This window comes from Zea mays, chromosome 1, assembly GCF_902167145.1.
Source record: "Zea mays cultivar B73 chromosome 1, Zm-B73-REFERENCE-NAM-5.0, whole genome shotgun sequence".
NCBI lineage: Eukaryota > Viridiplantae > Streptophyta > Magnoliopsida > Poales > Poaceae > Zea > Zea mays.
This window is the reverse complement of record NC_050096.1, coordinates 28,684,513-28,701,426: the sequence shown is the minus strand read 5'-3', so window position 1 is coordinate 28,701,426 and position 16,914 is coordinate 28,684,513. Positions and strand designations below refer to the sequence as shown.

At 43.2% G+C, this 16,914-nt stretch overlaps 1 protein-coding gene across 2 annotated transcripts; it reads right to left on the bottom strand.

Annotated features, from left to right (window-relative positions):
- Positions 1-8,823: 8,823 nt before the first annotated feature.
- LOC103633038 (hAT transposon superfamily protein) lies at positions 8,824-12,301 on the bottom strand. Of its 2 annotated transcripts, XM_020545663.1 has the most exons (4): positions 12,193-12,301; positions 10,258-12,019; positions 10,039-10,157; positions 8,824-9,948 (listed from the first exon to the last, which is right to left on the bottom strand). In XM_020545663.1, exons 2-4 carry the CDS (start codon positions 11,621-11,623, stop codon positions 9,514-9,516), a joined length of 1,920 nt encoding a protein of 639 aa, XP_020401252.1. In that variant the 5' UTR covers positions 11,624-12,019; positions 12,193-12,301; the 3' UTR covers positions 8,824-9,513. The 2 variants fall into 2 exon arrangements, with proteins under 2 accessions (XP_020401252.1, XP_008652947.1); XM_008654725.2 differs by lacking the exon at positions 12,193-12,301 and having other exon boundaries at positions 10,258-12,147.
- Positions 12,302-16,914: the final 4,613 nt, after the last annotated feature.

The window sequence follows — 16,914 nt, the reverse complement described above, 5'->3', positions numbered from 1 at the left end:
CTATAAAAATGAATATAGAAGAGAGATATAGATGATATGACTAAGGGGTGTTTGGCAGAGCTCCTACAGCTCCACTTTTAGCGAGAATCACTCCCGCGTAGTCAAACTGCAAAAAACTAAACTGCTACATGGTGGGAGCAGAGTGAATCTAGTCTCCAACCTCTCAGGAACAACTTCACAAACTATTTACTAACCAATTTTATTAGATATGTTCACTCTTACTAGAGAATCAATCGGGATCACTCTATTGGAGAATCACCTCTCGAAGTTAGACAATCGTGGAGTGGTGCTCGCCCTAAATTCAATAGAATTGTTATGTATTAATAAATTTTTCACTTTGGAAAGGTTTATAATATAATTTCTAGAATTGTTTATAAAAATGATACATGTTGTATTAGCTGGTAAGACAATTTTGGTTATATCTCTACTACTTATTAAGACGGTAAGGGGTAGGCTGCCATTCCCATTCCCCCTGCCCGCACTGTCTTTCTCATTCTCCCCTCTCCGCAAAGCTCATTGCCATTCCCGGCTGCCATTCCCATTCCCCCTCCCCGCGCTGTCTTTCTCATTCTCCCATCTCCGCAAAGCCCATTCCCGGCTTGCCGTTACGTGTTCTGCCATTCCCATTCCTGCCTCCCTGTACTGTCTTTCTCATTCCCCCTCCCTGCAAAGCCCATTCCCATTCCCACGTGCATCCCACGCCTAGCTAAAATAAAATTAAAAAAACACAAATATGGCCCCAATGGGATTCGAACCTACGATCCCTCAAGTAAATGTGCTCGTAGCTACCACTACACTACATGTGTGTTTATGTCAATATCTGTTACAGTAAAAATATCTACTACATCTCTCTCAAAGCCCACCTGCTACCCTTGCATAATGTGTAGTAGTAGATAATTATCAACGAGATCCCTGAATTATATTTTTGGATAGAGAGTAGTATTTAAAGAAGAGCCTTGCATGCAATTTCTTTTGTTTGAATAATGTTTTCAACTTAAATTCCTTTTTTATATGTGTGACATTTATTCTCCGTAATATTTTTTCCATAGATCTGACTTGTGAGTCATTTTCATAAACCAACGCCAAAGATGAATCCATGTTTCTTACTTGGAAACCCCGAACAAACACCACTGGCAGGAGGCGCTCGCGTTGGCGTCGCTCATCGACAACGAGAAGAAGCTTGGCGACTGCGAGTTCGACCTCTAGAAGCAGTAATACGTGGCCGCATGCGTCGCTGTGTTCAGCAAGCTCTGGCGTAGCCGCCGGTTGGATGCGGTCCAGAGCGGCTGCACCGCGCTGTCCATCTTCAAATAGGGGGACCTCATGGTTGTCGCCAACGCCAGCGACTCTCGGGTTGTTCTGGGCACCGCATCCGACAACGGTGTCGTCACGCCATCTAGCTCATCATCCACCTTAAGCTCAACCTGCCACGTAAGTCACTACTGACCGACCATGAATTCTTGTGTGCTGGGATGACGACCATTGTTGACGTTGTGTGAGTGTCCTCGAACAAGATGTATGTAGAGGAGTAGCACATCCGGTGGTGCAACGGTTAGGTGTATTACTTCGCTGATGAGCCCGGGGTGCACTTCGTTTGGCAGCCCAGCCAAGAGTCATCGGTACTCGCCATGTCGTTCGCGTTCGACGACTACTATATCAAGGACTATGACATCATCTTGGCGTCAGAGGTGACGCAGAGGAGGACTCACAGCAATGACCACTCGCCATCGTCGGGGTAGCTTTTGTGCCGACCTGCCTTTAATTCTCTTCGCAAACACATACACTTGCCTTTTTTTGTTTAAGCAAGCGTGTATGGTAGTGCGTACCTGATGACTGACAATGTACGAGGGAACTTCTACCAGCAGGTGTGGCACGTGCTCTTCAATGATGAGACCATGCAAATCGTGGCGTATATCAAAGTCTGCATGATACTTATGGTTACAATGTAGTAGTGAAACAGTTAAATTAAAATAACAAAATTTATGTATGGCTAGGATTACAAATGGATTATAAAACATTTTCTTATAACAATATAAGACACATTTTATATATAAGTTATTATGTTATTATATGTTCCCGTTGTAACGCACGGGCACTCACCTAGTTAGATGATACATGTTTTGTATTAGCCAATGGCATGCACAAAAATAAAATATCCTTATCCTCAATAGTTCTTTCTAGAAATAAGATATCCCAACTAAGATACGAAGGTGACTATATGCAATATAATGTATGATCAAACATAATCTTCAAACACCAGAATGTATATGTTGGGGGTCTGCTTCGTCACCGAAGGTCCTGTGAGAAGAAACACCTTCGGAAGATCAAAACAGAAGCAGTGCCGAAGCTACAATCCAGGGTGCTTCGGCATGACGACGCGCCTTGAGACGAAGGGCAGCACCAACTTAAAGAGTAAAAGACCGTTTAGTCCATGACAACTTGTGTCATGGTTATGATTAGTTATCAAGGGCACAAATATAATTTTGTCTGGGCTGCGACCCGTGCCTATAAATAGATGAACAGTACCCTTGTACTGTTCACGCTGGTTTGTACTCGGTCGTGCATCACGCTTGAACTTTTGCTTTCTGTTAAGCCGAAGGTATAAATATAATTCAGTATCGTTTTTATTTATCCATGACAATAAAAATATATTAATAACATCATATGATTATTCGTGATTATTCATGTTGTCTTTCATATTTCATATGCTTCTTCTTACATTAATATACACTGTGATGACGAAGGTATGTCCTTCATCGCCTTCGTATGAAGATCATTATATCCCATGGGAAATAATGCTTCGGAGGACGAAGGACATTAACTTTTAATATTTTGTGTTGCCTTGTTCTTGACTCATAGCACTTGAGAACAAGTCCCCAACATTGGCGCCCACCTTCGGTGAACTCACTTCCACTGTTGAGCTGATGGCTTCGTTCAACAACCAAGCTAAAATATCTTTGGCCACGAAGCTAGTGCTTCCGATAACAGGTGGTTCAAGTTCGGAACCGGCTAACAAGAAGCAGAAGAAGGAAGCGCAGAGAAGGGTGCAGCATGTTGGGGTGCAGGGACCCTTCATCAAATCAAAATGGTCCCACATCCCAATCACCTTCTCCCAGGAGGATCTTCAGCTTAAAGATTACCCTCATAATGATGCTATGGTCATATCTTGTGTCATCAAGGGATTTCTGGTCCATAATGTTCTGGTTGATATAGGCAGTGCAGCGGATATCATATTTGCTAAGGCCTTTAGACAGATGCAAGAGCCAGAAGACAAGATTCATGATGCTACTCACCCTCTTTGTGGCTTTGGAGGAAGGCAGATTGTAGCACTCGCCAAAATCACAATGCCGGTTACCTTCGGTTTTGTTCATAACACAAGGACCGAACATGTTGTCTTTGATATTATTGATATGGAGTACCCCTATAATGCAATCATTGGTCGTGGAACACTTAATGCCTTTGAAGCAATACTTCATCTAGCATATCTATGCATGAAGATACCTTCAGAACAAGGGCCCATTGTTGTTCATGGAAGTCAAGAAACTACCAGAAAGGCCGAAGGAAATTGGGCAGACTCAAAAGCAATTCACAATATAGATGGAACCGAAGTATGTGAACAGTACAAATACAAAAGAGAGAAGGCTGCTTCGGCGGATCAGCCGAAGCCAATGCTTCTATGTGAAGACATAGCAGAGCAAAAGGTATTGTTGTGATCTCAGCTATCTGAAGAACAAGAGAAAACTTTGATAAGATTTTTATTCAATAACAAAGATGTCTTTGCTTGGTCAGCCAATGATCTCTGTGGTGTCAATAGAGATGTCATTGAACATTCACTCAATGTGGATCCATCCTTCAGGCCAAGAAAGCAAAGGCTTCGGAAGATGTTTGATGATAAAGCCGAAGGTGCTTGGAATGAAGTGAAAAGACTTCTCAGTGTTGGTGTCATCAGAGAGGTAAAATACCTAGAATGGTTAGCCAATACTATTATGGCAAAGAAGGCCAATGGCAAATGGAGAATGTGTATTGATTTTACAGATCTGAACAAGGCTTGTCCGAAGGATGAATTCCCATTGCCAAGAATAGATTCTCTAGTAGACGCAGTAGCTTCTTCAGAGCTCATGAATCTACTGGATTGTTACTCTGGCTACCACCAAATCTGGATGAAAAAGGAAGATGACCCAAAAACTAGCTTCATAACCCCTAGTGGCACATATTGCTATCTTCAGATGTCTGAGGGGCTCAAGAATGCTGGAGGAAGCTTCAGTAGAATGACAGCCAAGGTCCTTCATTCTCAGATAGGCAGAAATGTGCTGACCTATGTTGATGATATCGTAGTGAAAAGCACGAAGCAAGAAAATCATATTGCTGATTTGCAAGAAACATTTGCCAATTTTAGGCAAGCTGGCCTAAAATTAAATCCAGAAAAATGTGTTTTTGGAGTGAAGAAAGGCAAGTTCCTTGGCTGTCTGGTATCAATGGAAGGAACTAAAGCTAACCCAAGCAAGATCGAAGCTATCCTTCGGATGGAGCCACCAAGCATGAAGAAGGGGCTCAACGGCTGGCAGGAAGATTAGCATCATTAAATAGATTCATATCTAGATCAACAGAAAGAAATCTGTCATTTTTTGAAATACTGAAGTCAGCCGAAGTCTTTCAATGGGGCCCGACACAACAAAAAGCTTTTGAAGAGTTGAAACAATATTTGATTGATTTAACAACATTAACTCCACCCGTGCCAGGGGCTCCATTGCTCTTATATGTGGCAGCTTCGCATTCTGCAGTGAGTGCGGCACTGGTACAAGAGAAGCTAGATGGTCAGGCTAAAAAGCAAGCTCTAATATACTTCGTCTCTGAAGTTATAAGTCCATCAAAGAAAAATTACACAGAATTGGAGAAGGTATTATATGTTGTGTTAATGGCTTCCAGAAAGCTTCGACATTATTTTCAAGCATACCACATAATTGTTCCTTCGTCACAACCTCTAAAGGACATCATGAGGAACAGAGAGGCTACTGGAAGGATCGGAAAATGGGTTGCAAAGCTTAATGAATTCACCATTGATTATGTGCATAGATCTTCAATTCAGTCCCATGCGTTAGCAGACTTAATCGCTGACTGGACGCCAGGGGCTCAAGAAGAAGAGATAAATAAAGATGCCGAAGATTGGACAGTGTTCTGCGATGGTTCTTGGGGAGCCTTCGGTGCAGGAGCAGCTGTTGTTCTAGTAGCACCTTCTAAAGTTAGAACATGTTATGCAGCCAAGCTAGACTTCAGTTGTACAAATAACATTGCCGAATACAAAGCACTCCTGTTGGGGCTTCGGAAGTTAAGGGCAATGTGAATAAGAAGAGCCATTCTGAAAACGGATTCTCAAATCATTTCTGGCCATATAGATAAAAGTAGCAAGGAAAGAGATCCGAAACTTGAAAAATATCTGGATACAGTCCGAAGGCTGGAGGCTTCCTTCGAAGGTTTCTCTGTCAAGAACATTCCAAGAGGCGAAAATGAGCATGCAGATCTATTAGCCAAATCAGTGGCTCAGGGGCTCCCTCTACCTTTGGAAGTTTTTTTTGAAACAATAAAGGCACCTTCGGTTGAACTCATGGAGAGAGCAGTGCTCGCCATTTCTCCAGTATATAGTGAAGATTGGAGGACTGAAATCATATCCTTCCTCCAGGGTAACTGCCTCTCGGACGACGATGTTTATAATAAAAGAATGGAAGCAAGAACAAGACCGTATATCATAATAGAAGGGGAATTATACAAACATGGAGTTTGCTCCCCCCTTCTCAAGTGTTTATCCAGAACCAAAGGTATAGAACTAATGAAGGAGATACATGCAGGATTGTGTGGATCTCATATTGGGTCTAGGCCTTTGCTGGGAAAGGTTTTTAGACAAGGATTTTATTGGCCGAAGGCAGCTTTGGATGCAGCAGATCTGGTCCAAAAGTGCGAAAATTGTCAAAGATGTGCAAGAGACCAAAAACAACCTTCGTCATTAACTCAGTTAATACAACCAACATGGCCGTTGCAAAGATGGGGCCTGGACTTGTTAGGACCACTTCCACCAGCGCAAGGTAATTTGAAATATGTCGTGGTGGCTGTAGAATATTTTTCTAAGTGGATTGAAGCAAAGCCTTTGGCTATAATAATTTCGATTACAGTCCAGAAATTCTTCTGGCAGAATATCGTTTGTCGCTTCGGCGTGCCGAAGGCTATAACTGTGGACAATGGAACACAGTTTGATACCGAAACTTTCAAAGATTTCTGCAACCAGATTGGCACAAAGATTCATTTTGCATCAGTCAGGCACTCGGAGTCAAACGGGCTGGTCGAAAGAGCAAATGGTATTATAATGATGGGAATAATGAAGTTAATCTTCAATCAACCCAGAGGAAGGTGGCCAGATGAGTTGATTAAAGTGGTGTGGAGCCACAATACAACTATATCAAGGTCAACAGGTTTTACACCGTTCAAGTTATTGTTTGGTGACGAAGCTATAACCCCAGAAGAAGTCAAGGCAGGGTCAATTAGAACAGTAGCTTCGGCAGAAGACGAAGCTGATTATTCTGTGGCAAAAGATGCGATAGAAGGGACCAGACTTCAGGCTGTGGAGAATATCAATAAATATCAAGCCGAAACAATAAAATGGCGTGACAGAAAAGTTCGGCTGAAAAACATTAAGCCAGGGCATTTGGTACTTTGGAGAGTGGCCAATCCAGACACAGTAGGCAAGCTACAACTGAAGTGGGAAGGACCCTTTTTGGTGGTATCTTCGTCAAGACCCGGTTCTTATAGATTGAAGGATATGGATGGCAATGACATTCCTAGATCTTGGAATGCGGATGAGCTTCGACGATATTATGTGTAACTTGATGTAATCTTTTTTTCATTTTTTCTATGGCACCCTTTTCCTTTCTAAAGGGAGAGAAAGGTTTTTAATGGGGCCATAGTTTGTAATTTTTCCTTTCTTATCCAGCTCTACGAGAGCAAAATCCCCCAAAAATATGTAAAATGTAAAATCTGAGCATGTACCATCGAGTGCAGAGAGAAAAAACAGGAAGAAGCTCGAAAGTCGTCCCTAAGGGGATGCAGAGCACGACGAAGCTACAAAAAGTCGTTCCTTAGGGAGCGCGGCGTAAGTTTTCTGCTCAAAAGTCGTTCCTAAGGGAATGCAGAGCCAAATACCACCGAAATATAAGGCGAAGAAGTTCAAAAGACGTTCCTAAGGGAATGCAGAACTTACACCGAAAAGTCAACGGTGATACCACCGAAATAGAAGGCAAAGAAGTTCAAAAGACGTTCCTAAGGGGATGCAGAACTTACACCGAAAAATAAGCGGTGCAGCTGAAAAATAAACGACAAAGAGATTTCAGCTATTCCTAAGGGAATGAAGAGTTTTGATGTGGCTTCGTAAGCATGTGTCTGGACATTCATTTGCACAATACATCACATCATTCATTGCATTCATGTACATTCATTTAGACATACATAGGATCATCATCATCATATCATACAAATATAGATAGTTGCTTCGGCTTTAATGATAAGGCTTCGGCGAAAGGAAAAGAAGAAGATTTATGCTTTGTTGTGTACGAAAAGAAGGGAAGGTGTTTTTCGCCTTCGGCTCAAAAAATACAAGTTTCGTCCACATCAAAGCAGTTCATGGACGGAAAGGTAAAAATATATTACAAGGTATAGACAAATTTACAGAGTAGTATCTGATTCTTAAATTACAATATTTTTCACAAGAATAATTCAAAAGTTTCTCTAAAAGTTTTTCATAGCAATGTCTTCGGCTTCAACACCATCCGCTAAGCTTCGGATCATTGCTCTTCGGCTTCGTCATCCTGTACATAACAAAGCATTATAAGGTAAATTCAAGTTTCAAGGAAAAGGTAAGCACAAGGTATGAGTTTATTACTGGTTTGAGGTGACTTCGAGCTTCGTCACCAGCTAAGCTTTGTCCACCCTTCGCCCAAATTTGAGTTACGAATCTGTTCCCAATGCTTCGGGCCAGGCCGGGGATGTCATTCAAGTCCGCTAGTGATAAGCTGAAGTTTGGCCTATTTACAATATTCCCGTGTGTGCAACCAGCCTTCATAAAAGCAACAGCTGTGCCACGAGAAGCTAGCAGAGTGCAGAAGTCACCATGTCCAGCTATGACTTCGTCAAGAGCATCAACTTCACCTTCAATATGATCAAAAGTGCCTGGCAAGTTTTCAACCGAAGGTTTAAACTTTTCAGAGCTGGCTCCAATTGAGTTGAAGACCTGCTTCAACTGTTGTATGCACCGGATGCCGAAGTCTAAACATTTATCTTGAAGCTCCTTCAGAGATTTCTGCAAATTCGAACTCTTTTCAGCTTCAGCTTCAAGTTTTGTTTCCAAATTTTTCTTCTCATGTTCAAAGCTTTTTGACTTCATGGAGAGTTCAATGTTCAGTCTGGCAATCTCGGCTTGGGCTGCTGCCAGTGAACCCTCCATCGTTTGAAGCATATAGTCTTTCTTTTCTAGAGCAGATTCATGATCTTTAATTTTGCTCTCTAAACCCTCAATTATAGCTTCATTTTTCTTGTCCTCGAGGTCTTGTTGCATCCTCAAGGTTTTTCTTAGTAGTAGGCTCTGGAGAAAATAATCTTCGTCAAAAAACACCTTAATCTCAAAACAATAAAAAATTGAGGAAAAAGCCTTACCTTAAAATTAGAATAAAACAAGCTACCGGCGATATGTTGTCGCCGGTACCTGCTGAGGTCGGCTTCAAGCTTCGGAAAACCAACACTCTTCGATAGAGTGCTGATAACCTTCGCTCCAGTTCGGTCTCGGAGGCAACCTAAGCTTTCTTCGTCAATGCCACCGAAGAGCAGTGCTCCTGGCTGGTAGCTGCAAGATATAACATACTCTCTTAGCTCTTCTTTTTCAGCCTTAGATAACTCCAAGGTTATATTAAGCGCTAGGCGTTAGGCGGGCGTTAGGCCACTGCTTAGCGCCTATAAAGCTTAAGCATAGATTAATCGTGCTTAAGCGTTTGTAGGAATATTACAATATAATATATATTTGCACAGAAAAACAATTTTACCTAGGAATTAGGGGTACTTACCTGGATTAATGGACATGTTTTTGCAGCCTTGCTGCACGTTCCCAGCTTCTTACCTTCAGCCCTTCACCAAACAGCAGCAACATCACAAATCAACAAACAATATATTAAACTGTAAAAGAGATGAACAAATCAACAAGAAGACTAAAAGAAAAGAAACTTATCTCCTTCTCATCTTCTTTCCTTCAGCCTTTCACCAAACAGCAGCAGCACAAATATAAGAAAATTCTCATAATCACAATTCACAAATAAACATTAACAGCTCATAGCAGACTTAAACTATTTTAAATAGATAATAGACTAGTTCATGACACACAACACACTAGTAGCGCAGTGGAGCAATATAAATATTACAAACCTAACTTCAAATAAACTGATAAACGTAACAGCAGGTCAACTGCAGTCCTGCAATTCACCATCACTCCACATGGACATAGTCACTGGTGTTTGAAATCTCACAGTTGTCCTCTTCATAATCAATATCCTCATGCACGTTGTCTTCATCTTCTTTTTCAGATTCCCAATCTTCTTCGTCCACCTCTCTAGCCACTCTTGCGCTCCTGCGAGGTTGAAGCTCATCCTCTACTCCCATTGCATCTCCTAGGACAGACCATGGTATACCTGTCCCTTGCATTTCTCCCTCATCCTCATCCCTAATTTGAACTAATGCTTGTTCATCCCCTCCCTCAAAGAAAAATCCTTGAGCTTCTGAACAATCAGAACTCAAGAGCACCTCATAGTTCTTGTTTCGGGAAATTCTCTCTTTCTTGGACAACATTCTATTGTTGAATTGGATGAAGACAAGATTGTTGAGGCGTTCTGTTGTTAATCTGTTCCTTCTCTTAGTATGAGTCTGCAAATATGCTCACAAGTCACAATCCTTGTCATAAGTGTAAACAATTGGTACTAGAAAGTCATTTTAAGAGCCAAGGAGCAATCTGACCTGTTCAAAAACGCTCCAAGTTCTTTCACAACCGGATGAGCTAGTGGTTAATGAAAGGATCCTAATGGCAATTGCTTGCAAATCAGGTGCTCCACCCCCATAGAGCCTCCACCAAGATGCTGCAATGAAGAAATGTCATGCCTCAAACCATGAAACATGGAGTAGCTGCAGCCTGCAATTCAAATATGATTTATGGCTTTATTCACAGCACAATATTACCTGGATTGAAATCAAAGCGTTGGCAGCTCCTTGCCATATTTTTTGAGAAAGATCCTTGTTTTGTTTGAAACCTATCCAAGTCATCATTGACAGCTCTATATGCTTTCTCGTCCTCACCATGATAAAATGTCTCAACACATAGCATGAATTTTTCCATAATGGTTGAATCACAGAAGATGCTACTGTTGGTGTAACTATAGTATGGATTCAACATATATGCAGCCACATGCAGTGGGGAATCAAGCCTGTCTTTCATTTTTTTCTCAACAATGGACATAACTTCTTTGTATTTTATCTCAACATTCCCAAATGCTTCCTTAATGGCCTTCTTTGCATTGATTAGTTCTCCATAGAGGAAACCCATAGATGGCTTCACATCCCCATCTACCAAACGAAGAAGTTTGACAAGAGGCTCAAATACCTTCAAGCAAAGTGACACACCTTTCCAAAATGGTATGCTTAACACCATTGCTGTTGCCTCCTTTCCCTTCTTAGACTTCACATCGGGTAAGTCATACCACTTTGAATCAACAACCATCTTTCTAAGGTCATCCTTCTTCTCCATCATGCTTTGCAAAGTAAGGTAGGCTGTAGCAAATCTTGTTACCCCAGGTCTTATAATATCTCTCTTCAATGTGAATGATCTCATACATGCCAAGGTGCGGTGGTGACCATAGACAAAGATGGTGAATGATTTAGCTTGGTCAATTCTCTTCTTGAATCTTGGAAGGTTGCCAATGCCTTGTAGCATTAAATTTATTGTGTGAGTTGCACAAGAACTCCAAAAAATGTTAGGCCTCTTGTCATGCAACAATGCCTTAGCTCCCATATTGTTAGAAGCATTGTCCGTGACAACTTGCACTACCGAGTCCGGTCCTAAATCCTGAATTGCTTTATCCACCAACTCAAATATGACCTCACTTGTGTGTGACACATTTGACATCTCCTTTGACTTGATAAAACTTGTCCCTGCAGTGGTATGTGTACAAATGTTCATGATGCTTCTCCTCTTCATATCTGTCCAAGCATCGGTCATAACAGAGCAGCCATACTTGTTCTTCTCGTCTTCACGGTCTTGCAGCAAGCTTTTAGTTCTAGCATGCTCCTCTTCTAGCAGCTTCTCTCTATAATGATGTTGAGATGGTGGCTGAAAACCAGGGCCAAATCGACCAATAGCCTCAACCATTTCCTTGAACTCATCATTGTCACAAGCATGGAATGGAATACCATGTGTGTACACCCACCTAGCAACATATTGCTGCACCTGGTGTGTTCTCTCTTTCCAAAGAGCCTCATTAATGTTTTGTTGCCTTCTGGCTTCAGCCTGATTTGCTTTAGGATCAATGCGACGAGCAAAACTGTCCATGGGGCCAAGTTTGCTTACTGAGTCTGAGCTCCCAACAAGAGACTGCACATATGTGGGTTCATCATCAATCAATTGCACATTGTCTCTAACATCTCTATCATGTTGCAGCTTCTCTCTTTTTTTTGAATTGCTGATTCCAAATCTTTCTTGCACTTGGCCTTAACATCATCACTCACTTTCTTGCACTTTGCAACAACACTACCAACATGACCAAGATGCTGTTTGAACCTGTGTATTCCTCCTGTGCTCTCATGGCCACAAAGTAGACACTTCACTCGGTTCTTGTCATTTGGATCAACTAATCTCCCCCATTCCCATCCTATGTCACTTGATTTCCTCTTTAATTGACTCTCAAGCTCAGTGGTTGCATCAACTTGAGGCTCAGATGAAGTCATCCTACACAAAGCATGTGCATGTACTAATTAAACATCCAAGCCAAAGTGTCCATGTTAAACATTGCATAGAACATAACAGAAGAGGTGGAGGAGCAGCAGAAAAATAGCAAAGGAGGGAGAGGGAAGAACGCCTGGAATACTGGATTATTGGGGGAAGAGAAGGGTTGTGCTGACCTGGACGATTGGGGAAGAGCCGAAGACGACAATCCTGCAGGCGGCAACAACAGACTTGGATAAAGTGGAAAGGCAGCAGCTCCCGCTTTTTTCCCTCCTCTGTCCTCTCCACAGCAGCTCCCACCACTTTTCCCTTCTCTCAAATGCAGCAGCAGCTCCCGAGCAGATAAAGTGGAAATCTCGCCACTTTATTTCCCGCCACCCTTCTTTTTCCCGCCACACTTCTTTTCCCTCCGCCACACTTCTTTTCCCTGCGCAGAAACTGCATGCGCTTTCTGCATGCACTTTTACTGCATGCGCTTTTCGCTGCGCCCAGCACCGCTTTAGCGCGCGCTTTTCCGCTTTAGCGCGTGTAGCTCAAATTAGGCGTCGCCTAAGCGCGCCCGACGCTGAAAGCAACGCCTTTGGCCTAAGCGCAGCGCTAAGGCACCGCTTAGCATCTAATCGTGACTAAGCGGACGCTTAAGCGCACTTTTTTGAACATTGGATAACTCTTGCCCGATTATGTTTTGAAAGTTGAAGTCCCTTTCCCCCAAAGTATCTTCGGCAATCTCCTTCTCTTTTCCAGGCATTGTGGCTAGGGTTTCTGCAGCAGCTGCAACAATTTCTTCCGCGGTCAAGTCCAAAATCATTTTATCAATGTCAGAGAACGTGCTTTCCAGATTTGTGGTTTCGACCGCAGCAGCTTCGGAAGTTGTAGCTTCGGTGGCAGCAGCTTCAGTAACTGTAGCTTCTTCGGCGACTGGTATTCTTGATGCTGGCGCCGACGGTGGCGTTTCTTCAATGGCTTCGATTACAGTAACAATCCTTCGTTTTTTTGGCCCAACAGACTTCTTTGCTGCCGAAAGCTCCTCCTTCTGTAAAAGCTTCGTCATATGTAGCCCCAGTGGACTTAGCTTGATAGGCAAGGATTCAATCATTACCTTTAAAATTTCTTCCACGTTAGTGGCAGAAGGTGTTGAAGGAGCTTCTTCCTCTATATCAGTTGTTTCTGGCCTCGGAGCTGTAGCTTTTCTCTTCTTCGGAACAACCACCTTCGGCTCAGGGCTGGTTTTTCTCTTTTTTCAGTAACTTTTCATCTTCTTTTATCATTCTAGCAGCTTGTCTCTTCATAACACTGACAACTCTTTTTTGCTTTGGCCCTTTGGCACCCTTGCTTAATCGTTCATAGTCAGGGTATTCAAATTTCAGGGCATCCATTACTCGGTTCAGCCTTCATTTCGGTCGGGTGCCGAAGGCCGCGGTCATCGATTGATCTTCTTTCTTAGTATAGTTGCCCAAAATTTCATTGCACATAGCTTCTGAGAGCACCTAGAGGGGGGGGGGTGTGAATAGGTGATCCTGTAAAAGTTCAAAACTTAAGCCACAAAAACTTGTTAAGGGTTAGCACAAGTATGGCCAAGTGGCTAGAGAGAACTCAAAACACGATAACCACAAGAAAGCAATCACAGAGTTGACACGGTGGTTATCCCGTGGTTCGGCCAAGTACAAAACTTGCCTACTCCACGTTGTGGCGTCCCAACGGACGAGAGTTGCACTCAACTCCTCTCAAGTGATCCAATGATCAACTTGAATACCACGGTGTTTTTCTTTCCTTTGATCTTTTCCCGTTTGCGAGGAATCTCCACAACTTGGAGTCTCTCGCCCTTACAATTGAGTTCACAAAGAAATACGGAGTAAGGTGGGAATGAGCAACGCACACAAGACTCGAAAATCAGAGCAACAACACGCACACAAGTCGCAACAAGAGCTCGCAACGCAACACAAAGAGTTCACAACTCCACAAGAGCTCTATATGCTATCACAATGAAACGAATGCGTGAGATTGATGTCTTGGTGCTTAGAAGAGTTGTAGGAATGCTTGGTGTACTCCTCCATGCGCCTAGGGGTCCCTTTTATAGCCCCAAGGCAGCTAGGAGCCGTTGAGAACACATCTGGAAGGCTATCCTTGCCTTCTGTCGTCGGGCGCACCGGACAGTCCGGTGCCCGATTTCTTTCCTTAACAGGCGAAGCCGACCGTTGCCGACCGTTGCAGATCTGGCGCACCGGACAGTCCGGTGCACACCGGACAGTCCGGTGCTTCCTTCCGACCGTTGGTTTGGCCACGTGTCGCGCGCCGATCGCGCGACCGACCGTTGGCCCGGCCGACCGTTGGCTCACCGGACAGTCCGGTGCACACCGGACAGTCCGGTGAATTTTAGCCGAAGTCGCCGGAGAAAAACCCGAGAGCGGCCTCTTCGGCCGAGGCAACCTGGCGCACCGGACACTGTCCGGTGCCCCACCGGACACTGTCCGGTGCACCACCGGACAGTCCGGTGCCCCAGACCGAAACAGCCCCTTGGCTGCACACAGCCAAGTCTTCTCTTCTCTTCTTCTTTCTGTTTCTAACACTTAGACAAATATATTAGTACACAAAACTAATGTACTAAGACTTAGAAACATACCTTTGTTGAAGATTTGCACTTTGTTCAACCATGGGCATTGATTTACATTTAAGCACTTGTGTTTGCACTTAATCACCAAAATACTTAGAAATGGCCCAAGGGCACATTTCCCTTTCAGCTTCAATCATTTCCAACCATTCTTGGCAAGGCTCTTTGAAATGTTTCTTGAACTTGAAGTGATAGGGCAGTCGAACAAGTTCATTCTTTTTCTTTTCTCCTTTAAGCTTCGGCATATTCCATTCCTTTAACGTCAGAAATACTCTATTGGCTAAGTATTCCTTCACCAAATCTCTAGTACCGATATGCTCAGACACAACTCGGAATTCGCCCACAGCTTTTCGGCATGGTGACCCTTGTAGCATGTCGCACAGGGGCCTAGTTAACCCGAAGGTTAGGACCAGTGGGCTCTGAACTATCTTCTCCTTCTTCTCATCAACCTTAACATAAAACCACTCATTCTTCCAACCGGTTGGCCATTTGGTGCGATAGCTGACCACCGGAGTTTTCATATCTTTGCGATAAGCAAAGTTGTAACAGCCAAAATTCTCGTGAAGCCCATCTTCTCTAGCCTTCGTCTGATAATGAAGCTCGTGCACCCGGCAGAAAGCTTCGGCAAGTGGCTCCACTCCTTGGCTTCGAAGAGCCCAGATAAAGACGCTGAGCCTAATGATGGCGTTAGGAGTCAGCTGATGAAGATAAATTTCGAAATCTTCCAAAACATCCCCAATCATTTCATGCAAAGGAAACCTCAATCCTGCTTTGAAGAAACTTCTGAAAACTACCACCTCATCATTTTCTGGCTTCGGAGTGGTTTCTTCCCCGCCAAAACGAATTAGCTTCTTCTCGGCTTCCCCGAAGTAGCCTAACTTTAACATCATGGGCATATCAGCCGCAGAGACAGTAGACTTTCCAAAGTCCAAGTGGCTGGGTTTGGATGGCATGACGGTGTTATAATCTATCTCTTCTTCATTAGCATTACCCTCTTCAATGTCAGCCTGTTCAGCTTCGGAAGCATGTGCACCTTCGTTAGAGGCACCCTCTGTTACAACCAGTAACGATTGCCTCATTACTTCGGAGATTGGGGTAGTTTCAGCAGCTTCGACCTCCTCTCCGTCGTGCGTAATTCTAGCTTTTGAACGCACTCTGGCCATTTGATACTGAATTTCTCACGGTTTTGACGAAGTTGATGACTTTTTGCAATTTTGCCAAAGCTCCCTCTTATGACGAAGCTAAAACAAGACGATGCTTTGATTGAGAATACGATGAATAAGCTTTGGCTATGGTCAAAATTTTCAACAGCACAACAGTGCAATAGTAATAAATGCTGTGGTAACTTCACATCTATCCGTCTGTTTATATAGTGCTGCAGGTAGGAATGTGAATCGCCAAGCCGCTCGCACACGCTGAACAGTCGCCCGCAACCACTAAACGGTGGACCATAGTGCATGAGAAGGTGAATCACAAAATCGCGTGTACCCGTCGTATGGTGGGACCATATCGTACTCGGAATATTTAATCGTTTCTCGACAACGAGCTCAGGGAAGGTGTTTTTCGGATCTTCGGTATTCCGAAGCCTAAAGAGAATTTTCACGGGTCGAGCTCGTTACGAAAAATGATCTGGCACCGTGAAGGGGCTACTGTTGGGGGTCTGCTTCGTCGCCGAAGGTCCTGTGAGAAGAAACACCTTCGGAAGATCAAAACAAAAGCAGTGCCGAAGCAACAATCCAGGGTGCTTCGGCATGACGACGCACCTTGAGACGAAGGGCAGCACCGACTTAAAGAGTAAAAGACCGTTTAGTCCATGATAACTTGTGTCATGGTTATGATTAGTTATCAAGGGCACAAATGTAATTTTGTTCGGGCTACGCCCCGTGCCTATAAATAGATGAACAGTACCCTTGTACTATTCACGTTGATTTGTACTCGGTCGTGCATCACGGACCTTTGCTTTCTGTCGAGCCGAAGGTATAAATATAATTCAATATCATTTTTATTTATCCATGACAATAAAAATATATTAATAACATCATATGATTATTCATGATTATTCATGTTGTCTTTCATATTTCATATGCTTCTTCTTACATTAATATACACTGTGATGACGAAGGTATGTCCTTCATCGCCTTCGTCTGAAGATAATTATATCCCATGGAAATAATGCTTCAGAGGACGAAGGGCATTAATTTTTAATATTTTGTGTTGCCTTGTTCTTGATTCATAGCACTTGAGAACAAGTCCCCAACAGTATATGTTTACGTTGGCTCAGGTTATGCTG